The sequence below is a fragment of the Neophocaena asiaeorientalis genome, unplaced genomic scaffold (assembly GCF_003031525.2).
Source record: "Neophocaena asiaeorientalis asiaeorientalis breed wild unplaced genomic scaffold, Neophocaena_asiaeorientalis_V1.1 scaffold264, whole genome shotgun sequence".
Lineage (NCBI taxonomy): Eukaryota > Metazoa > Chordata > Mammalia > Artiodactyla > Phocoenidae > Neophocaena > Neophocaena asiaeorientalis.
In genome coordinates this window covers 4,219,599-4,243,237 of record NW_020185332.1, presented here as the reverse complement: position 1 = coordinate 4,243,237, position 23,639 = coordinate 4,219,599, and the positions used below count along the sequence as shown (strand labels likewise).

The following is a 23,639-nucleotide window of genomic DNA, read 5'->3' as shown; positions in this document are numbered from 1 at the left end:
AGAATGGCTATAATTGAAAAGACATAAGTGTTGGGGAGAATGTGTAGAAATTAGAATCTTCATACATGTCTGGTGGGGAATGTAAGTGGTACAGCTGCTTTGGAAAAGCAGGCAGTTCCTCAAAAGATTAAACATAGAATTATGTTTAGGTATATACACTCCTAGGTATACACCCAAGCAAAGAGAATTTTAAGAATTTTATCTCACAGGAAAAAATATTTTTTGAAGACAGTTATTTTAAGAGAAATTTTAGATTTACAATTTAGAATTAACAATATAAAATTGAGAGGAAGGTACAGAGAGTCCCCATATACCCCCTGCTTCCACACATGCAAGACCTCCCCAATTATCAGTATCACTCAACGGAGTAAAAAAAAAAATGTTTTTTTCTTTTTAACCAAGGATGAATCTACATTGGCCCAAATCTGTAATCACTCAAAGTCCATTGTTTACCTAAGGATTCACTCTCGGTGTGGTACATTCAGTGGGTTTGAACTAACGTATTATGACACATATTCATCCTTATAATATTATACAGAGTTGGTTTCACGGCCCTAAAAATCCTCTGTGCTCTGCTTAACTCCACCCCCAACCCCCAAAACACTGACATTTCTATTGTCTCCATAGCTGTGCCTTTTCCAGAATGTCATATAGTTGGAATTACACAGTACACAGCCTTTTCAGATGGGCCTCTTTCACCTTATAATATGCATTTAAGGTTCCTCTGTGTCTTTTCATAGCAAATATTATACTCACTAATCATAATTCTTATTCCAAGCTGGCTGTTACTAGGGAAGAAGACTGATCATGCAGGTAGAACCCAATTTTAGGTATCATAAGAGGGGTCTACAAAACAGACCTGAAACTTTATAAGTCCTCTGGTCTAAAGGAGGTTAGGAAAGTGGAGGGCCAGCCAAATATTTTCAGAGCTGAGTGAGGACTTTACACCCCCTACATTTCTACTCTTTCCCATTGGCCCTTCAGTCAGCTAGGGAAATTAGCTCTAAGAGCATATATCTCAGAGCAGGAATTCCAGAGACTTGGACGCTCTCATCACAGGAGAAAGTACTTGAGAAGCCAATCTCCAATGGCCCGAGGCTAGGTTTGTTTTGACATTGATTTCTTGTTTCTGTGACCACTCTCTGGGGATATATCACAAAGAGATTTAATGAGTATTATTTTTGGTCTCCATTTGTTTGATGCATGACCTAATGACTGAGTTCTACTGTTACCCTTTTTTTTTTGGCTTTCTGATTATTATGTACCACATAACTAAATCAATAAAGAAGAGAAATGGAGAACTAGCTCTGTTTAACATTTCAGGAGTGATGGAGTAATGCTGTCTATAAATATTTATATTTTCCTGAGAAGATGCCTTTTTCTTTTGACATTTAGACTGGCTCATGGAGAGAGTCACCACTGGGGTGGGGGGAGAGAATGAAGAGTCTTTTTTCTCAGTAAATTTTATACATGTCTTTCAAAGGCAATCAGAATAGGGGAAAACGCAAAAGGATGTTTCATTAAAGTTGTTTTTTTTTTTTTTTTCTGGGGCATTGCAATATTTAGCCAGCCCTCTCTCACCCAGGATACTAAGAGTCAGGAGAAGCATGGATGAGAATTGAACGCTCCCAAAAAGCCAAATATGTAGATGTGTTTGGCTGACAGCTTCCCATGTGTCCCCCAGCTTCCTTCCCATCCAGCTTCCCATCCCTCTCTGGACCTGGTCTCTCTGGCTTCCCTAATGCATCCTTTCTCCCAGTCCTGGCTTCAGCCCTTCCTGGGTGGCCCTTCCCATGCGCCTGGTCTGACAGCCACAATAAAGGATGGAAACCCTCAGAGCAACCCAGAGCCCAACCCCAGTAGGTGCTCATCCGCCTTTCTTGGGGAGGGTAGAGGTCTGGGAAGGAGCTTGGAAGCAAAGCCATGCCTCCTTGCTTGGAAGGTCCTTTAGCATGCTTTCTGAATTTTAGAAATCCTGCAGGCAGGCAGGTGAGCAAAGGGAAAGCCATGCCCTTTTACTTGGCTTGAGTTCCTGCAGCCCAGTGTGGAGAAGGTGGTTATACTTTCTGATCAGGGGATAGGTCTTCTGTGACCGGAAACTGGAAAGTTAATTATTACAAATGTATGTAGTTTGGGGAATACATAAAATCTTTTTGAAACATGGGGCCATGGAATTTTAAAATCAGAACCAACCCTGAGAAAGTTGAGATCACTGAAATAAAAGAGCAGACTGAGCAATGTCTGGGGCCCTTCAGACCATCTTTGGTGGGGGACCCAGAGTTAAAGGCTGCAGTCCGCTGAGGACTTGATGAAAAACAATGAGACTCAACATGTGAATTTTTAAGAGGGCTTGCTCAGTGAATTCACAGTTATGTCAGGATGCCTTCTGTAGCACAAATGATCATCCATCGTTTTTTTCAAGTGTGAGAATTTGATAGTAGGGTTTTTTTTTTTGCGGTACGCGGGCCTCTCACTGCTGTGGCCTCTCCCGTTGCGGAGCACAGGCTCTGGACGCGCAGGCTCAGTAGCCATGGCTCACGGGCCCAGCTGCTCCGCGGCACGTGGGATCTTCCCGGACCGAGGCATGAACCCGTGTCCCCTGCATCGGCAGGCGGACCGTCAACCGCTGAGCCAGCGGGGAAGCCCGATAGTAGGTTTTGTTTTGTTTTGTTTTGTTTTTTTGCGGTACGCTGGCCTCTCACTGCTGGGCCTCTCACTGTTGTGGCTTCTCCCGTTGCGGAGCACAGGCTCTGGACGCGCAGGCTCAGCGGCCATGGCTTACGGGCCCAGACGCTCCGAGGCATGTGGGATCTTCCCGGACCGGGGCACGACCTGGTGTCCCCTGCATCGGCAGGCAGACTCTCAACCACTGCGCCACCAGGGAAGCCCAGTAGGTATTTTTTAATAGCTATATTTATATATACGATATGTTGGTAATGATGATAAAACCTGTCAATTCCAGTTTCATTGGGAGCCTTGGTGATGTGAGAGCCCACAGGGATAACAGCGGGTGCTGCCATGAGGCCACCAGTAAGACACAGCGGCCACAAAGTCCCCATGAGTACTGATGAGAAGTTACTTGTTCTTTCCCCTCGTCACAGATTTTGAGACAACTCCAGCAGCTGTTTTTTGGCCTTCAATTGTTATAGACAGATCATTCACAGAGGGCACAGTGTCATGCCAAGGACTTGTGCCACTGTGTGGGGAGGTGTTTAGGGTGATCACTTCTTGCTTGCCTGTGCCGTAGGCCATTCCCATTCTGTCTGAATCATACCCAGTTAAGTCTTGCCTGTGAAGGACCCAAACTAATCTTAAAGCCTTTCAGGAACCTCGAGGACTCCCAGCCGCCTGAACTCTTAGAGCCCTGACTTCATCTTACGATCACTTAGACACTGGAAGGACTTTGCGTTCAGAGTGACATCAGCTCTTATTCCAAATTCATCACCCTGTACTGCTTGTTGGGGTCCTCTCTGTCTGAGGAGCAGCATCTGGTCTAGTAATGGCACTCAATGAGTATATGTGGCTGAATAAGTGAATAAATGGATGAATGCATTCTTTAAGAAGCGAGCATTTTGTATACCATTCCAGTTGGCTTCCTGCCACAGTGAAAAGCAGAATCAAGACTGAAACTCAGTTGTCTCTCTTTTTTAATTAGTTCTATGTAAGATTTAAGAACTAGAGTAGCCACAGCACTGCCCTGCCTGGTCTAAAAATTTTCTCCATTTAAAAACTACCTGAGTCATAGGGCTTCCCTGGTGGCACAGTGGTTAAGAATCTGCCTGCCAATGCAGGGGATATGGGTTCAAGCCCTGGTTTAGGAAGATCCCACATGCCGTGGAGCAACTAAGCCCGTACACCACAATTACTGAGCCCACGTGCTGTAACTACTGAAGCCCGTGCACCTAGAGCCCATGCTCTGCAACAAGAAAAGCCACCGCAATGAGAAAACCGCGGACCACAGCGAAGAGTAGCCCCCGCTTGCCACAACTAGAGAAAGCCCACATGCAGAAACAAAGACCCAACACAGCCAAATAAATAAAAATAATTTTTAAAGAATAGTCATTTAAAAAAAAAAACCAAACAAACCTACCTGAGTCATAAAATTATCTCACTGGCCACCCTTTAGGTAAGGGGGTGAGGTGGGGAGAGAACCCCTCAAGCAAGGCATGTTAAGTTGGTTCTCATTGAAGAGCCATTACCCTTCCTACCCTGTCCACTGGCCAAACGACCATCAATTATCTGTCTTTGTATCTCTTTTGCAGAGAGGAATACCTTTTTAGAATGCTGTATTTTAAATTTTTATCCAAACAGCATATTAGGTGTTAATAATAATAGTAGCAGCTAATATTGTGGGTAGACTTTTCCAGCAACAAGATCTTTGCTATGTGTTATTTTAAGTGAGTTTTGCATGAACTGAGACTTGGTATGCATTGTAACTCTGGAATCGTAAGGTCATACAGACCCTAAGTGGTGGTACTGCCATTGAGACCCATGTGCTCTAACTCCAAGTCCAAATTTGTTTTCTCCATAACATGATTTGTCTCAATATTAGTCAAGACAGTGGAAGAGATATGCTTGAAATTGGCTGAAAGATGGTTTTTTAAAATCTGAAGGAAATGGCCTAATTTTCTTAACAGATTATAATTTCTTTCTAATGCTTGTCCCTCTGTGATAAAAAGGAAGGAAGTCAAATAGAGGAATTGCATCCAACTGTATATCAAATAGTTCTGAAAGTCTTCCCAGTGGTGAGGATAATGAGGAATGGTAGGCCATCCAGGAGCCCATCATTTATGTGTGAAGAGTAGGCTCAGAAATAGTTACTCAGTGTTCAGTCTTTATGGAATACCTACTCATCTCCCAGGCTCTGTGCCAGGCCCTGGAGTCATGGTGGTAACTAGTCCTGGGTGGTGAGTACTGTCTGAGAGAGGAGTAGGCGGTGTGACAAACTGAATCTTGAACAAAGAGCAGAACTTCCCCTGGGGTTGAAAGGTAGCTTCTAACACCATCTGGAAGGCTACCATTCTCCCTTATCTACTCAAATCCTGTCCTTTGTTTAAGGCTGAGCTTATATCTCACCCTCAGCCTAATGTTATTCCCAACTGACTCTACCCAAAGTTCTGTCTTCATTCTGTGGGTACTTCTGGTCCTCTTGTCATTGCATCTGCTTTTTTCTGTAACTTCTTTATTAGCTCATAGGGGAGTCCTCTCTCTGGGTGTGGGTCATATGTGTGTTGTGAGCATTTCGGCCCATGTATGCAGGTCCAGCCCTGTTCCATCTCATTTTTTTCTCGCGAAGCTCTCAGCACGGTATCTTGTACCTTATAAGTGACTGACCAATTATCAGCCTGCTCCGTTGCTTTCACCATAGCCCTGGATCTGATTCATCCTGTGTCTATGAGTTACTTGTGCCTCGATAATTATTTCTACAACTTAAGGTAGTTGTGTTGAAAGTAGGGGGAGTTTCCAGAGAAGGTTGTGAAAATAACTCAGTTGAAGGATGGACTTGCCTGGGGAGCTTCCTGTCTCATACAACGGAGGGGATGTTCTTACAAGGAAGAGAGCCATTCAGTTTCATCAAGATTAGAGTAATTGAAAGTGGTCTTGTGTTGTAGTTGAATTTATTTAAATTCCTGAAAAAATAGTGTATACTATAACTAAAGGCAAAAAAAAAAAAAAAATCAAACTCAAAAAATACAATTTTACCACTCCAATAAAACACTTACATAGTCTCTTCCATATTTTCCTGTAAGAATCCAAAATTCTACATATCTTCAATCGCAGTATCCTACAACGAGAAGCATTTTCCACGTTGCAGTCTAGTTCGTTGGATGGTATTCTAGCAAGACCAGGGACCCTGAAGGTAGATATACCCAGGTTAGAGTCCTCCCTGTCATTTACTATTTTTGTGACCTTAGGCAGAATAAACCCATATATTATACATATGTCTTTGCATACACCAGTAGCTACATCTGTGCCTACGTTTACATGTTCATAAACAAAACCTGTATTACTATGTATATTGACTGTGCTGTTAGTCATTTGTGTCAAAGTTGTACTAATTTCTTATATTTAGGAGAATGGGACTAATTGAAATATGAATTGAACCATAATTAGCCTGGCTAAGGGTATTAGTTTGCTAAGGCTGCCATAACAAAGAACCCCCAATTAGGTGGCTCAATCAGCAGAAATTGACCGTCTCACACTTCTGGAGGCTAGAAGTCCAAGATCAAGGTGTTCTTCCGAGGGCTAGAAGGGGAGGATCTGTTCCAGGCCCCTCTCCCCGCTTGGCTTGTAGATGCCTGTCTTCTTATGTCTCTTCACATCAGCTTTCCTCTATCCATGTCTCTGTGTCCAAATTTCCCCTTTTTATAGGGATACCAATCATTTTGGATTAGGGTCTGCCCTAATGATCTCCTTTTACCCTGATTATCTCTATAAATGCCCCATCTCCAAATAAGGGCACATTCGGAGATTCTTGGGGTTAGGACGTCACCATATGAATTTCAGGAGCTGGGGGCAGGGGGGACACAATTCAACCTATAACATTCTCTTAGGTGTTTTTGTTGGAGGACAAGATGAGTATCAATTTTATAAGCCATTACTGATAGGTGACAAAATTTTGTAGCATAATTCCTGTAGATGAGGCACCCACACTTTCAAAGTCAGGAAATGCTTCAGTCCTGCCATTTCTTTGGAGATCCTTATCCTTTGTTTCCCTCTGTCTTGACCCGTCTCTGTATTTTCTTCTGTTATTTTTCCATCTTTAGCTTAAGTTTTGTATTTGTTCTCGAAATCGTCTTTCAAGTAGTTTAGGTTATCGAGACTGATAATATGACACTATCTTAAAATAATAATTTAAAATACTATGCTATACTCACCCACACTGTCAAGAGTTCATCATTTCATGTCATAGCCCTGGGGACATGTTTATTTCTTCCCAGTGCTCCTGATGAAGTAATATTTTTGTACACAGACTTAAATTTGATTTGGTTTTGTCATTTAGAAATGTACATCTTATCCATCACTCACTGATGAAATTGGCAGGACTTTTGATTTGGCTTTATTTTATTAAGTATAGGAAAATGGTACTCCATCCGAGCCCTTCAGTTTAGTTAATATCTCTCTTGTAATTCTGGTTCGATCTACTGGGCAGTTCTTGAAACTTGCACTTACAGAAAGCAGAGCATTGATATTTATCAGACACATCCATGCTATTTTCTTTGGTAAAGTCTAGTCTAATCCTTTTTTCTGTCTGTCATTTCCACTGTTTGCAATACATTTTAAAATTTATGTTAAGCATTTATCTTTCCTCTGCCTCTTTTCTGTAAATCTGGTTTACTGCCCATGCCACATGTTTTTCCCCCATTCATGCCTTTTGTCAGCTTGTTTGATAGGGTCCTTTGCAGCCTGAGTCCTTGATAGCAGACTCATTCTGTGGGGTAGATTGAATTATAAAATCTAATAGATTGATTACTGGTTTTTCTAGTTGTTAATGCATATTCATTTAGCTAACCTATAAATCAAACTGCTGATGTCTGTACATTCAGATTTTTTCTTCTTGCCTTAACATCTTCGGGGTTGCTCTTTAAAAATACTGATGGTTCCTTAAAAAAAAAAAATCTAGCTTAAGAAAATCTGAAATAAAGAACAAGAGTTTTTAAAAAGACAAATCCTCTCATGGCCTTATTTATAATAGTAAAAACAAGTAGCTGATGTACACAAAAAGGAAGATAGAGCAAAGTAAATTATGATGCCTTGCATTGCTGTGTTATGCATCTATTTAAAACAATGTTTCTAAAAAGTTTGCAGTATTGTGGAAAATGATTATTGTGTTATTAGAATGGAAGAAAGCATCAGGATGCAGAATTCTATACAATGTGTCATCTCAACCTACTTAAAATTATACATAAACAACACAAAGGAGATGTGCCAGAATGTTAGCAGTGCTTATTATCCTTGAGTGAGGTGAGGCCAGACAAAAGGCCGGATTCTGGTAGATCTGGGTTTAAACCTCCCCTTACACCTGTGTGTGCCTGTTGCTTAGGAGACACAGCCTCTTAAGCCTGATTATCCAGAGCAAACAGGACTCTCTCATTGACTCATTAAGTCAAGTGCTTATTAGTTCAGTGTATGACGTGTAATAATGCAACCGGTGAAAGTTTGTTAGTAAAAAACAATACACATCTCACCCATTTTACCACTCTCCTAAGCCAAGCCCTACGTTTATTTTTCCATGTTTCTTTCTGTTTTAAAAGCACACAGTTGGAGGCACAGCCCCCAGTGCAGTGGCCTCTGTCAAGCCATGTAACCACTGTGTCCTGGTTGCCTTCACTGGGTGAAGCCTAAACTCCTTAGCATGGGGTTATGGTGAAGATTCAGTGACTACAAAAAGGGCTTAGAACCAGTGCCAGACACATAATCGCTTATATGTTCCCTGCTTTTCTTTTTGATTTAAGAAATTTAAAAACTAAATGTAGTTAAGGAATTCGGGAGATTGGGAAAGTTATAGCAAAGATTTATGTATCTGGTAGAAAGCTGGACTTGATGATGTCTAAGTCTGAGATTTGGGATACCACAGGCTATGTTAAGTGTAACTGAAACACTGCAAGTTTTAGATATAAAATGAGGGTGATCTTGGAATGAGTAGCCATGGAAAATGAAGATACTTTGGAAAATCTAATCTCATGAGTAATTGCTAGGATTGGCACTCTGATAATATGTTAATGGACTTTAAATCTCCAGAAATGTAAGTTTTAGTCACATCCCTTGGTTTGTTTCCATTCTCCACATAAGTGCCAGATTTTTAGGTCTGGGCTCTAACAGAAATGCACTTCTGATTTATGGTTAATGGATTAACATAGAGAAACAGCAAGAATATGTTTTTAATACTTTCTGTTTTCTTCAGAATCCGTCCTTGCCAAAACCATGCACTATTACCTTTTTGAGTGATGGATGATGCTGGTGGTTTGTAGCCTGGAATTCAGCCGTCTGAGGTCAGCAGTGAAAACCCTTTCAGTGAAAGAAAATGGAGCCAGGAAGTGGGAGATTTCTTCAGTTTCTTAATTAAGTGAAACCAAGCATGATGGTTTGCCTTGTCACCTCACAACTGAAGTCCACATTGGCAGCTAGCCTTCAGTCAGGTGTGTGCTGTTTTAGCATTAAATTAGGCACAAGCATGAGGAAGGTGACCTGAGGGGGAACGTGTGTGCAGTTCTTTTCACGCATTCTCCCAGGTTCAGTCTGGAGCACACTGAATATATTTTTCCCATCTCATTGTAGAACAAAGCTCTCTTTTTTTCCCAAGTAAAAGCTAGTCTATCTGTACCCATCCCAGGAGTGTGTGCCTTTAGTGATAAAGCTTGTGTTTATCAGCATCGGCAGTAGCCTAAAGAATCTTTCTTAGGATTTTACAGGCTTGTCACCAAGGGTCAGAAGAAATTATGGGATGCGTTTATTCCCAGTTAGCCAAATGAATGGTGAATAATTCACAGTTCTCATGGTCTTGACCTTCACTTTTGTTTTTCTTCTGTTTTTCTTCTTAGACCTGACCTTTTATTTCTCTCTCTCTCTCTCTCTCTCTCTCTCTTTTTTTGTAAACAGCCTCAAATCATTTGAATGAGTTAGGGTATAAGAGAATTCAAAATCAGAGTTAAGAGCCTTCTTCCTTACTTGTCAGAGGAAGGAAGTAGCAGGACTGAAAGGTAACATGCAAAAGGGACTAAGATGTGTGGATGATTTATTCAGCTGTCTCGGCAAGCATAGGCAAACAGTGGGATTGCTGGAAAGCCAGCACTGCCTTCCTAGTAGTCTGATGGGAAACAGCAGTATATGCCACACACAGGCCAGGGATTCACCTATGCTCCCAGATCCTCTGTCTTTGTCTGTGAAATGGGGGTGCAAAACAAAACCTGTTTTCCTTTGTAACCTGTTGAGCACATCAAGTAAAAAGACACCTGTGAAAGTGCCATGAAACTGTTCCATGCCAAATGGACACGAGGCATAGCATCTCGTGGTTGTTTCAGTGGGGACTTCCCCCTGGGAAGGCTACAGATGAGTGTCTGAGAGCCTAGGAGAGGAGAGGGGTTTCTGCCAGCTGGGGTGGTTGGAAAGACTAGTTTCTCAAAGCAAAGCTTGATGCTGGTGAGTAACCAGGAAGAATGGAGAAGCATGGTGGTGCATTTCAGACCGATGTATGCCACACAGGGGAAAATAACTGAGTGATGCAGGGATTGAAAATATATTTGTTCTGTTAAAATGGAGAGTTCTTACAGTGTGAGATGGGAAATGGGTGAATGGGGGGGCCCAGACCCTGGAGCTAAGCAGTTTGAGCCTGATTACCCATCTATTTCAAAATGCTGTATGTATTAAAAATTGGCTCTAAGCAAATTATAACGCTATAAACACATAGGTGTCTGCTCCCCTTCCTTTTAGCGGGTCTTCCTATGCTTCTCTGCTCGTTGCCCTTTTTCAGCAGTGCCAGGTTCTGGACTGGTCTGCACTAAACTATCCCTCCCACCTCAGAATTTCTTGGTAATTAGGAATCATCTTTAGTAAAGGAGAGCTCTCAGCTCCTTTGCTTGAAAGGTTTAAAACTTAACTTTCTAAGACAGTGATGAATGCAAATGCCTGCTTTTACAGCAAAATTTAACTGGACACAAATCATTACGACCAACTATGTACTTAGCAATGGAGTTTCAGGTGCCAGTGCCGGGAGCCGGCTGGGGACAGGAGGGTAAGTTGGAGGGTAAGTTCGAGCCTCTGAGGGCTCTAATCACACCACACCTATAACCAACCCTGTTCATTGTGGCAACGTGGGAAGTTCTGGTTGTGGTTTGCTACCAGTGTGACCTTGAGAAGATCAGTTGATCTCAAGATTATAGTTTCTTCATCTGAACATGGAAAACAATCTCAGAGGTTTTTTCCCATCATTCTGTATTCACCGTTGTATGCACGCTTTGGTTCTCTTGATGACTTGCACCTCCGTACATGCATTAAAGTACCTTCTCTCTGGCAGGTACTTGATGGTGAGCGATATACATGGTCCCTGCTCTCAGGGAGCTTCCAGTTATTCCCACCTGGTGTGGATTTGGTTCTCTTTTGTTTCTCATTTGCCAAAATAAGGAACTTCATCTTGTGAGCCATGAGGTTTAGTCTCTGTGGTCAGTGTAAATGGTTGCGGATGAGTAGAAATAGTGGGGTCTGCTGGATGTTTGCTCTCTGTTCATCCTTGAGTCATGAGGTGAGTGTAAATAATTCCTAATGACAAATTTAGAAAAAAAATTGGCGTACGTCTTTCCATGATGTGCATATTAATTCCACAAACATTTATTAAGCATCTACTTGTGGTGGGCACTGTGCTATGGCCTTAGCTTTCAAGGCATCTCTGGGTAGCCGTGGCCCAGTTACAATGGGTTCTTACTTGTCAGATGGGCTTTCCCCCCTCCTGCCTTTCAGAGGAGCAGGTAAGGGGTGGAGAGACGGGGAAGCTCCAGGGCATTTCTTTGAGAGCAGAATCATTCACAGGAGATAGAAACACAGATGAATAATAGCTTCTATATAGGCCCACATTTTATGTCGACATTCAGTTATGTGATGCATACTGTCACCAAACAGAGCTGTATTTTGCCTGCTGAGAGAGGAACAGACCTACAGAAGGGGTCAGGCACAGCCATCGTAATTGGGTTCAGCAGTCTTCCAATGGGTCAGAATGGAGTCAGCGGCTGGAGGGGGAGGTTGGGATCGGTGGGTAGCTCTTCCTCTCCTGCAGATCCAGGGCTGCACTGAGGCTTGGTGGCCTGTCGCTGTGGTCCTGCCAGCTGAGTGCCACTCCTCTGCTGTACAGCAGAGTATGCAGAACCAATGGCACCTCACGTGGGTTACTCCTGGGCAGAGGACATGTTGTGATACCAGCCCTGCCCCACAGGGGGAGGTGTTCTTTCCTTTGGCCTCCTGGATTGAGGGAATTCAACTAACATGCAAGAGCGACAGCTAGGAGTGCTAGGAGTTACCTGATCCACAGAAACGTTCCACTTCAGGGCTCATCCTTTGATAGTTCTGCATCTAGAAAAATCACGTTGTGAGATGTGAATGAGGATGAACACAGGAACTGTGTAGTGAAAAGGGTTACTAGAAGGTCAGCTCCAACTAGGCAGGAATCTTGTCTGTCTTTGCTTCCCGAGTGCCCCTAATAGTATCTAGTATACGATAGATGCAGAATAAATAATAAAATGAATTTCGCAGCTCAGGTGGAGGCTGAACACAGTATGCTGTTTTCAGTGTTTGTCCAAGCGCCATGACTAATAAATAATAATAACAAACCCTGACCCTATACTTTATTTGTGCCTTTGACATGTATGAACTTCTTTAGTTCTCTAACAATCTTTGAGGTAGATTTATTATTGTCTCCTATTTTGGAGAGGAGTAGACTGAGGCAGATGGCACTTAAGTGACCAGCCTAGGGTGGCAGCTGGTAAGGCAGGGGTGGGGTTGGAACACCATGGCCCTCACCAGGGCAGAGAGCCAAGGGGTGGTTGCCCATCTTGACCACCATTGCTTTTGGAGAGGAGGAGGTCTTGGCTGAGTTGGGCTTGTTTGTCCCAGGGTGGACTGGGGTGAGCCTGCAGCCTGCATCGCTGCCATCATACTGGGCTGTTTACAGCTCCCTGGGACTAAAAAGTGTTTACTTTGAAAGGAGAGAATGTCTGGGTTTCATCACTGGTGAAACTATTGGCTCATCTTCCACAATGGATGGCACAGAAGGGTTTCTGTCTCAGTCCAGGTGACCTTCACACATACAATCAGGGCCAAAATGGTCAGAGTGAGAAGCGATTATGCAAAGGAAAGTAATGGATGGTTTATGCCTCTACACCCTGTCTTTTTTTTTTTTTTTTTTCGGCCATGCCACGCAGCTTGCAGGATCTTAGTTCCCTGACCAGGGATCGAACCCAAGCCAACAGGATTGAAAGTGTGGAGTCCTAACCACTGGACTGCCAGGGAATTCCTGTACCCTATCTTTTAGCAAAAAATGAACAGGGACTTAAAGTTCAACTAGATAGACATTTAACTTGGGGCAGAAGAAGAGCAAGGATAGGATCATAAAATAGAGGCGAATTAGACACTAACAGTACTGCGAGAAACGGCATACACGTTCGGCCCTCAGCCTTCGTGCAGCCAAACCAGAAGAGGAAGCCTGGTCAGCTCTCCTAGGCTCCCAGCCTGGAGGGACAGGAATTAGCAGGAGGGGTGAGGTTACAGGAAAGTGGACATTGAGGGTCAGTTGTAGTCAGGGTCAGTGCTGCGCTGACCTGAAAACATCACAGCGGAGAGAGGGGAAAAGTCAAGTTTTATCATGGCGTGTCGTCAGAGCTGCATGATTTTCTTAGGGCTTGAATGGATCTATAGTGAGACTTCTCACGGGCGTTGAATACACGCTCAGCTTTCGCTGGCATCTCTAGGTTGCTTTATGCTTTAATCCTACCTCCTTTCTGCCGCAAGTCAGGACACTTTATTCCAACAAATGTCTGTTCTGCACGTCTCTCATGGTGTCTAGAGGAGGGCTAGAAACAGCTCATTGCCGTGCTCCCCGTGGGATGGTGATTAAATCGCCATCCACTTTGGATTCAGACCTCACTGAGGTTTTTCTGTGTGGGGGATCCTCTTGCGTGATAGTAGGAAAAGTACCTTGGCTTTATACATAATTTTGTCGTTTATAAAGCATTTTTATGTGCATAATTTGCATTTTTTAAAACATTCCCGTGCAGGAAATTGTCGGTCTTGTTTCATGCTTTCATACTTGGGAACACTGAGTCATAATAAAACAGAGAGCCAAGAGTAAGTAGAAGAAATTGGAGCCTTTTAGTTTTTGACGACTGTGCAGAGCTCGTTCAGAGTGACTGATGTGGATTTTTTGTTTTTTTGCGTAACGTGTTCCCGTGTAGTGAAACTGATGCTTTTCGCAGTGGTTGTTTTGAGATGGTAGACCGTGAAATAAATCTCTGGTGTCCCTTATTCCGTTCAGCATCTGCCCTGAGCTAAGGATAGTGGCCTCCATTGTGAGATGTTAGGATAAGGAGAATGGGGGAGGAGCTGGCCAAGCAGCACGTGCCTCCTGGGAGGCTCCTTTCATGGGAGTTGGTGGCTTTCTGCTCTCTGAAAAGCAGAGAGAGAAGGTCCAAGGCATCAACAGGCTGGGACTGAACCTGGACCACACACTCCTTGTCCAGTGCCCTTTGCTTGAACCAAGACTCACCCTCTCCTCCCCTCTCCTCTCACACACACGGGCAGCGGCATTGTGTGGCGAGGCACCTGCCTCCAGTAAGGACACTTAGCTGTCCTGGGACTGCCCCCAAGGGCCGTAATAAGGGGAAACCAGGTCTGTATAGATGCTGGCTAGAAAGGGAGGTTGCAGCATCCATGTGGTGAATTGTTTCTGGATAAAAAGCCTTCAAAGCATAAATCAGAGCTACCGCCTGTTCCGCCACCCCTTCCATCAGGCCTCTGTACTTGTTGGGCCAGCCCCCCTCCTCACTTGTCTTGTAGACCTGCTGCTCTGGCCTTACCCCCGCTCTTTTCCCGGCTGCCAGAGACCTCCAAGCAGCCAGATTCCGCTGTCCTGTCTCAGCACCCCTCTTCCTGAACTGTGATTCGCATTTGACACACATGATCTCTCCCTCCTGCTTGAGGCACTTTCCCTCTGGTCCTACCCTCTCTCCATGTTCCTCCCTCCCCTACCACTAGGTCTCCTTGCGGGCTCCTTCTTGTCCTGATTCTAGAACACTGTTCCAGGACCCAGACCTCAGGTCTCTTCCCTCTCATGCTCACTCCCTAGATGATCTTTCTAGCCCCAAAGACTTGAACGTGACGACACTCCCGCACCCCGCATCGTATCTCCAGTTTTGTGTTTGCTCCACCTCTCGCTGAATACATCCCAGAGAAATTCCTTAGCAACTTTTCACCCCAGACCTGTGCTTCCAGCAGCTTCCTCCCCCTCAGTCAACGGCTTCTTCATTTTTCCGGTTGTTTTGGATAGAAATGTTCCTTCCCTGTCATACCTTTCCTGCTTCTCTTCTTGTCTTCTGCTTCCCCATGTTCTGGGCTTCTTTCCCGTGTTGCTCATTGATTCTGCACCTTCTGTCCTGCAGCCCCCCGTTCCTCAATTTGCCCGTTTCTCCTCGCTCCCCTCTGTGTCTTCTACTTCCGTCTGAGCTCTCCCGTGTGGTCTGTCCTGCTGCGCATTTCTGCTCTCGGCCCCGTGTCGTGGCTCTGCCTTTCCCGGCGATTGAGTCTTTCTCTGCTTGGCTACAGGGACCATTCATTTGCTCTTCAGAAAGTCCAGTTATTAGCCTGGGAAGGGATGCTTTCATGCAGGGATACTTATACTGGACTACTTCCTATTCTCAGGGGATGGAAGATACTAACCATCTCACTCTCTCTGCTGTGTTGTGTAAACAGCACCCATGATGTCATCAAGTTTCCCACTGACTGTTACCGCCAGCTATGCTCGTGGATCTCACCGTTTCAGGAAACCCCACAGTTGTCACCAGCTGCAGGGGAAAAACTAACCCACGGAGTGATTTACACCCCAGCAAATTTGTCAGTTTATCCCTAGAGTTTATATTTGTATTTTTATTGAAGTATAGTTGATTTACGATATTTTAGTTTCAGCTGTACAGCATAGTGATTCAGTATTTTTGCAGATGATACTCCATTGTAGGTTATGGCTGTAGGTTATAGCTTATAAGATAATGGCTGTAATTCCCCGTGCTACACAGTATATCCTTGTTGGTTGTTTATTTTATACATAATAGTTTGTATCTGTTAGTCTCATACCCCTAATTTGTCCCTCCCCCTTTGGTAATCACAAGCTTGTTTTCTTTATATGTGAGTCTGATTCTGTTTTGCATATACATTCATTTGTATTATTTTTTAGATTCCACGTATAAGTGATACCATACAGTTTGATTTCTTCAGATTGGAGAGTTGGTTGGTTAAATATGCCTATTAAAAAGAGTTGGGTAGAGCATGTTACAGGCATACCTTGTTTCATTGCACTTTGCTTTACTGTGCTTTGCAGCGACTGTGTTCTTTTGTTTTTTTGTTTTTTAACAAATTGAAGGTTTGTAGCAACCCTGACTCAGACGAGTCTATCAGTATCGCCATCTTTCCAACAGCATTTGCTCACTTCATGTCTCTGTGACCCGTTTTGGTAGCCCTTGCAATATTTGAAACTTTTTCATTATTATATTTGTGATGTTACTATTGTAATTGTTTTGGGGAGCCCTGAACCACACCTGTACACGTGACAGGAAACTTAACTGACAAATATGTGTTCTGACTGCTCCACTGACCAGCCGTTCCCACATCTCTCTCCCTCTCCTCAGGCCTCTCTATTCCCTGAGAAACAACAGTATTGAAACAACAGTATTGAAATTAGGCCAATTAATAAACCAACGGTGTCCTCTTAAGTGGTCAAGTAAGTGGAAGAGTCACACGTTTCTCACTTTAAGTCAAAGCTAGAAATGATTTAGTTAGTGAGGAAGCCAAGACAGGCTGAAAGCTAGGCCTCTTGCAGAGGCCTCTTCCTAGCAGAGGAAAAGTTCTGGAAAGAAATCAAAAGTGCTATAGAGAAATCCTTTGTGAAAGGAAGAGTCGATCAATACGGCACAAGACATTGCTGTCTTAAGTAATGGCCACAGCCACCCCCATTTTTAACCACTACTACCCTGGTCAGTCAGCATGGCCCTCCACCAGCAAAACCGTTACGACTTGCCGATCGCTCAGAGGATGGTTAGCATTTTTTAGCAATAAAGTATATTCTGATAGTATATATGTATTTGGTTTTTTTTAGACATCATGGTATTGCACACTTAATAGACCATAGTATGGTGTAAACATGACTTTTATATGCACCGGGAAACCAAAAAGTTCGTGTGACTCACTCCATTTCGATATGCACTTTATCGTGGTGGTCTGGAACCAAACCCACGACATCCCCGAGGGATGCCTACGTATGTGGCTTTACAAGACCTCAATATTGTAGATGGAAAATCATCAGATATTTTGAACAACTCAATCTAGTCACTGCCCAGGCTGTAGTAAATTAATTCTGTTTAGGGCAGATTGTCAGTGAATACTGCTATGGTTTGTTGAGAAGTGTATCTTGACATTTCTCAAATAAGAAATATTTTCATGTTTTCATGGGCCAAATTTATGCGGAAGCTAAGCAGAGCTCAGAATGACTTTACAGTTGGACAGCGTAAATGGTTGTTGCATGAGAGAGTGTACACACCTTGCCCATGGATACCAGAGCATCTGTTGAAAACTGTCCTCTGTATCCAAGTGACTGTAGTCGCTGGATGTTAGCAAGCCAGTGGTTAGTGAGGCTTGCTGAGAAGCAACGCCTTAGAGGCTCCCACCCCTGGTCAGCCCGCTGCCCTCTCTGCCTGTGGCCACCTGATTGCTTCTTAGCACTTGCATTCCCAGAGGGAGCTGTGGCCCAGGTTTACTACGTGTAGATTCTCTAATAAAAGACGAGAAAGGAGTGTGAGATTGAAACTCCTGGGGATTTGTTATCCATGCAGCTCTAGGATTCTAATAGCTACTCACTGTGAAATGCCTTATTTTGGTTGCCAGGATGACAGTGAGCTGGGTAAGTCTGTGTTGGCTTCTCAGGTGCAGGGAAGATGCCTCCCTCTGTGTCCAAGGCTTGCATTGATAGAGGCTGGCCTGAGTTGGGGGGTAAGGGGCCAAGGAATGGAGCAGGTAGTTGAAGTCACCCAGAAGCCACCAACTCAGAAAATGCATTAAATGACTGGACTCAAAATGTAAAAAGAAGGCTTTTACAAAATAATTCAAACCCAGCCTAAGCACCTATCTATTTTTAAAGCCATTGAACTGGATAAGAAGCAAAATATCCCAGGCGTTTGTCTGAATGAAAGAACAACTAAATTGGCATTTTCTTCACTTTGAGACCCCTGAGGAGTCTGAAGCTGCCTGGCACACCGGGTGTTTAAGATAAGCCGCTCTGGCCTCATTAGTGATGGCTGTGCCTTGGCCTGGCACTGAGGTCCCCTCAGGATTCAGTTCTTCTGTGCATTATGAAGGGCAGATAGCAGCGTATGGCTCCTTGATTGCAGGGAAATGGAAACAGAGTGGCCAGTTGGCTGTCTCCTGGTGATGGGGCTGGGCCTCCAAGCCAGGTCTTCTGGTACGAGATGTGGTAGAGTTTGGCCGTGAGAAGCACCCCAGAGGGCAGAGGTGCCTCTTCCCTGTTCCCAGGAGCTGCTGGGGAGGGAGCCCCGCAACTGAGGGTGCTGACAGGCATTGTCAGGAGACAGCAGTGGGCGCCCAGGACACTCGGCCTCTCACCTGGAGGGCACTCACCTGGGAAATTCCACTCTCCCTGGGGAAACCCCAAGTAGGGAGCAGCCTTGAGGAAGGAGCCTTGGTGAACTCCTGTGGTTCCCTCCTTCCAAGGGGCTCTCCTTGCCACACTGTGATAATGGTAACTCCACGACTGCTGCTGTCCTATTCTCAAATTTTCAAAAGTTATTTTTTAACTTGTGTTGTTTTTATCCGGAGCCTTCTCTTTAATTGCCATTTTATTTTCTTTCGATTTTTAAAGCTGATTCAGACTCTAACGTTTTTTTTCTAATGGACAGTTATCATGAACGTCACGGTTTGTTCGTTTGTGTTCCCCAGACATTCTAAGTGAGAGTCATCTGGAAAAATGGTGGCCCTGTCCTTAAAGATCTGTGTCCGCCACTGCAACGTGGTGAAGACCATGCAGTTTGAACCATCGACGGCAGTGTACGACGCATGTCGAGTCATTCGGGAACGGGTACCCGAGGCACAAACTGGCCAAGGTAGGCCATTGGTTATTTACTGGCTGCTTGAAATGTGTTTGTATGTTTTCCCCTTAATAGCTAAGGAAACGGAGGCTCTGAATGGTACACAGGTGTGTATGTTTCAAATGAAATGTCTTCTTATCCTGGACATTACTTGCCTCCTGTGTGAGATTTGTAATGACAATGATCACAGCTGCCAGCGAGCCATCCTCATTGTCATGACCCTTCCATACATCAGCATTGCGCTCTGTTTACAAGTCACTTTTTGTTATAAAGCCCCATAGAGTACAGATGAAGCTGCTCTGACAGTTACCGCTTTTGTATATCCTGAGCGCTGTTTCGCATGCCTGAAAACTTTCCACTGCTAGCAGCCTGAAGAAGACTGGAACAGCCATCAGGACCCAGGGCAAGCCTTATATTTCAAGTACTTTGCAGGGGCTTTATCATCTTTGTCTTAAACCTTAAAAAAAATATTTCTGATACATGTTGTGTTTAATGTTTGGTTGAACCACTGACCACTGTTAATCTGACTTTAAACAAGAGTCATTCATACAATTTTATTTTCCGTTTCCCTTTGTCTTCTCTCTACATTTCCTTCTTTTATCTAGTATTTAATGCTTGAGAAATTGGGGTTACTCCTAAATTAATAAGCCTTTAGTGTGAAAATGGAATAAAACTTTCCTTAAAAATTGGAATCATAAAAATCAAACGTTCAAAGATAGCTATTGTTAGGCCTGGGTCTTCTTGAAAAGATCTGTTACTCACAAAAGCACGAATCTTTTGGTCCAAAAGCAATATCTATATTATTCAAAACACTGTTATTTCTAGATTACCTAAAAATCAGAATAAAGTTTGCCCACATTCCCAACCTTACTTAAGATCTGGTTGTCCAGTCATATCTGGTGTTTTTACTTTTCTGTTACTGTTTATTCCCAGATTTTTAAAACTTTGTTTGGGTTGGATTGCTGTAAAACTCTGGTGAAGATACAAACCTTTATAGATCTTGAAATTGTTTTTCTAAGAAACAACAGGAGCTCTGGCCCTCATCTGGGTCTCTGAGGTTTCCTTGAATCACATTTAGGAAGAAAGAGGTCTTGAGACAGGAAACGATACTGCTTTCCTCCTTCCTCCACCCGCTTATACTTCCTGGGTCGGATTAAAGGATTTCTGTGAAGAAAACAGGGTTTAACTCTCCAACTTTACTCATAATTTGGTGGCATGGGGAGCAGCGACTTCGTCTCACACGGAACTCTTCCTTTTATTTTGTAATGGTATGTGGGGGTGATGGAGGGATTATTCCAAGTGTCAAGGCTCCATCTTTGCTTAAGTGGCCTTGGCTTGAGTGATTATGTGCATAGTTTCTCCACAGCTGTCTTACCATTCTTCCTGGGTTCTTGGCCTGGCTTTTACAGCATGTGATAGGGAACAAAGCCCAATTCAGTTAGAAGGAAATTTGGACCGCTTTGTTCTCGGCGTTTCCCTAAATTTTAGACACGACTGCTGCCCACTTGTTTTAAGAAACATGACCCCTGTATGTGGGTGTTGGTTTTGCAGCTCAGCTCTCATTCCTCCCCATCTGCTTTAGTCCCAGCGGCTGCCCATGTTGTCAGAATGAAGTATTTCTCTAGTGAAGGAGAACCCCTTGCCAAGTCAGCAGACTCAAGAGCCTGGAAGTCAGTGACGGCGTCATCATCACTTTGTTTTTTATTTTTCTTTCTGTTTTTCCTCCAGCTTCTGACTATGGGCTGTTTCTCTCAGATGAAGACCCCAGGAAAGGAATTTGGCTGGAAGCAGGCAGAACACTGGATTACTACATGTTGCGAAATGGGGTATGCTGTTGATCTTTTTTTTATTTTTTTCATCACTTTGTCCCTAGGCCTTCCATAGAAGCTAACATGATTATGCTTCAAAGAAAAAGAGAGATTCAACAACCTATTTTGATTCAAGGGCACTTTATTCTTTTTTTTTTTTTTTTTGCGGTATGTGGGCCTTTCACTGTTGTGGCCTCTCCCGTTGCGGAGCACAGGCTCCGGACGCACAGGCCCAGGGGCCATGGCTCACGGGCCCAGCCGCTCCGCGGCATGTGGGATCTTCCCGGACCAGGGCACGAACCTGTGTCCCGTGCATCAGCAGGCGGACTCTCAACCACTGCGCCACCAGGGACGCCCACAAGGGCACTTTATTAATAGTTTTGATGTAATATACTTCGTAAAGGCCGTCCAGGTTAGTGATAGAAAATATCAGCAGTCCAAATTCTTGAAACTCCACAAAGTAATTAAAGCAGCATGAGGTAATGATTTTAAGCTGTTTCCACATGCCATTGTTGGACTTGGTAGTTATGAAACATAGCATCTTCCTGTAAGTATGTAGGAAGTACCCTGGTGACTGGTGATAGAAAGTAAGCATAGAGAGAGAACAAAAATATAATCCTAAAGGTAGCCAGAAATTAAATATTAATCAGTGTTTTGCTTTTATAAAAAAGTTCACATTAGATATGAGTTTAATAACAGTAACAGTAACAATAAAAAATTGTGTTATGGAAGTAGGAAAAAAATAATTATTAAAAAAGTGTTAACAGGGAACTATATTCAGTATCTTGTAACAGCCTATAATGGAAAATTATATATATATATATATATATATATAAAAAACACTGAATCACTTTGCTGTTCACCTGAAACTAACACAATATTAGCTTAACCCCCGAAATATATTGGGTTTTGGTTTACGGAATAGACACATCGGATTGGTCAGTACTCCATAAGCAGGAGCAAAGTATGAGTTGCCATTAATTTTCCCTTCCATAGTTCTCTTTTTAAGAAGTGTAGTAAAAGGAGAGTCTCTTATTTAGACATACTCTCAAACTTATTACGCCTGTTTGGTCTTGCCATTATTGGCAGAAAACCACTTTTACTGTGATACACCACTACTGTGAAGAATTATGGGGTGTTACTTATGTCCTTCATGACATATATAATAAAAATTGCTTATAACTATGTAAGAGGCCATTGAAGAAGCACACCACAAACTTTTTAAAAAACAAGTAGGAATTTTCCTCTGCTAATTCTCATTACAGCAGACCGTTCTCAGCCTTTCAGGAGGACATATGCTACTTTCACTTTACAGAGGTTAGTTTTCAGTAACTGTGAACTATAAGTAGGACTTTTTGAGGTGCAAGTTTACTATCAGAGTTTAAAGAAAACTTTATGAAAGCAGTTTATAACACTGAAGATTCTGTATTAGTGGCAAAAATCTCATGAAAACTTAGAAGGAGGAAATCAGAGGGTGCTCGGGAAAAGTCATTTTTTAAAGAAAAGTGTCCAAGTTTATTACCTCATTTCCCACGCAGTGTGAGATGTTTGTATGATTTTGCTGTAGGATATTTTGGAATATAAAAAAAAACAGAGACCTCAGAAAATTCGGATGCTGGATGGATCTGTGAAAACAGTGATGGTGGATGATTCCAAGACTGTTGGGGAACTCCTGGTTACTATTTGCAGCAGGATAGGTAAGGGTACACATGCAGAGCTTCTGGATTTTGTTTTGTTTTTAATAATATGCCTCTTCTTTTTTTCCACCCCCTTTGGGTATCTAGGCAATTTTGAATATATTGTAACACATTGACTTTGGCCCAGTCCCAAGAGAGTGTGTTCATTTTCCTGATTTGCAAACCCACTAACTGGTGTTGTCAACACTTGAACTTCTCACTGAGTCACAAGCGAGAGCTTTTATTTCAAAAACAATAGGAGTTTTCAATTGAAAGTAATGTTTCAAAATCATATAATTCAGTCTCCTGCCCATGGCTGTGATTCTGTGTCAGCATCACTGATACCCAGGATCTCTCCTGAAGACTCGTGGGGGCAGCCTGTACAATTCTTAGGCATCTTTTTTTCTCCTAGCTTCTGTTAGTCTCCTCAGAACAAGTCTGTCTCTCCTTTCTATGTGAAGCCTCTTGAATATCTTCAGAAAGTGGCCTTGCCTGTCTTAGTTTCCTCATCATGCAAAGGAAGCCCAGCTCCTTCAGACACTGCTTACTTGACATTGTCTTGCCTTCCTCTGTATGATCTCTACTTTGTTCTTATTACTCAAAAATTAGTCAGGAGACTTGAACGTGACATTTGAGTGTGACTTAACAAGCCAAAGATCCTCCTTTGTGGCCAGCTCCTTGGTGTGTGCTCCCTGGGTGACCCTGACCTTCATCTTGGCAAGGCTTCTTTCCTATCTTTTGCCCCCAGGGACTCCTTGGAGTATTATAGGCCTCAGGATGAAAGGAGTCGATAGCAATGTAATCACTGACCATTATAATAACCTAATTGATAATTTTAGGAATTACAAACTATGAAGAATACTCTTTAATCCAAGAAACAATTGAAGAAAAGAAAGAAGAAGGAACGGGTACATTAAAAAAAGACAGGACGCTGTTACGAGACGAGAGGAAGATGGAGAAGTTGAAGGCCAAGCTTCACACGGATGATGACCGTGAGTGTCTGAAGAGGAGGTGTGATGCAGGCACACGGTCAGCCAAGCCTCAGTCCTCTCCCATCATCTGTATGACCCAGGACAGGAGTGTGTGGTTGTGCCTTTGTTTTATTTCATCTACAAACATGTTGACCTGTGTCACTAAAAGATACAGACCCTTAAGGGAAAAAAAAAAGGGATGATAATACCATTTCATATCTCAAAAGTAATCTCTTAAGGTGAAATATACACAGTGTGTTCCCATCTTCTCCATTGCTGTCTAAAGAATTTTTGGTAACAGTTTGTTTAAATGAAGGTCCAAATAAGATTGGATGA

The 23,639-nt window shown here is 43.2% G+C and overlaps 1 protein-coding gene across 1 annotated transcript in view; it reads left to right on the top strand.

The window, feature by feature from the left end:
* The window catches only part of TLN2 (talin 2), a 447,872-nt gene that overhangs the window by 224,260 nt on the left and 199,973 nt on the right, over positions 1-23,639 (top strand). The window contains exons 4-7 of the mRNA XM_024735251.1: positions 18,700-18,863; positions 20,577-20,674; positions 22,224-22,353; positions 23,172-23,324. Of these exons, the coding sequence (XP_024591019.1) occupies positions 18,728-18,863; positions 20,577-20,674; positions 22,224-22,353; positions 23,172-23,324 (517 nt within the window). The 5' untranslated portion in view covers positions 18,700-18,727. The remainder of the gene's footprint in view (positions 1-18,699; positions 18,864-20,576; positions 20,675-22,223; positions 22,354-23,171; positions 23,325-23,639) is intronic.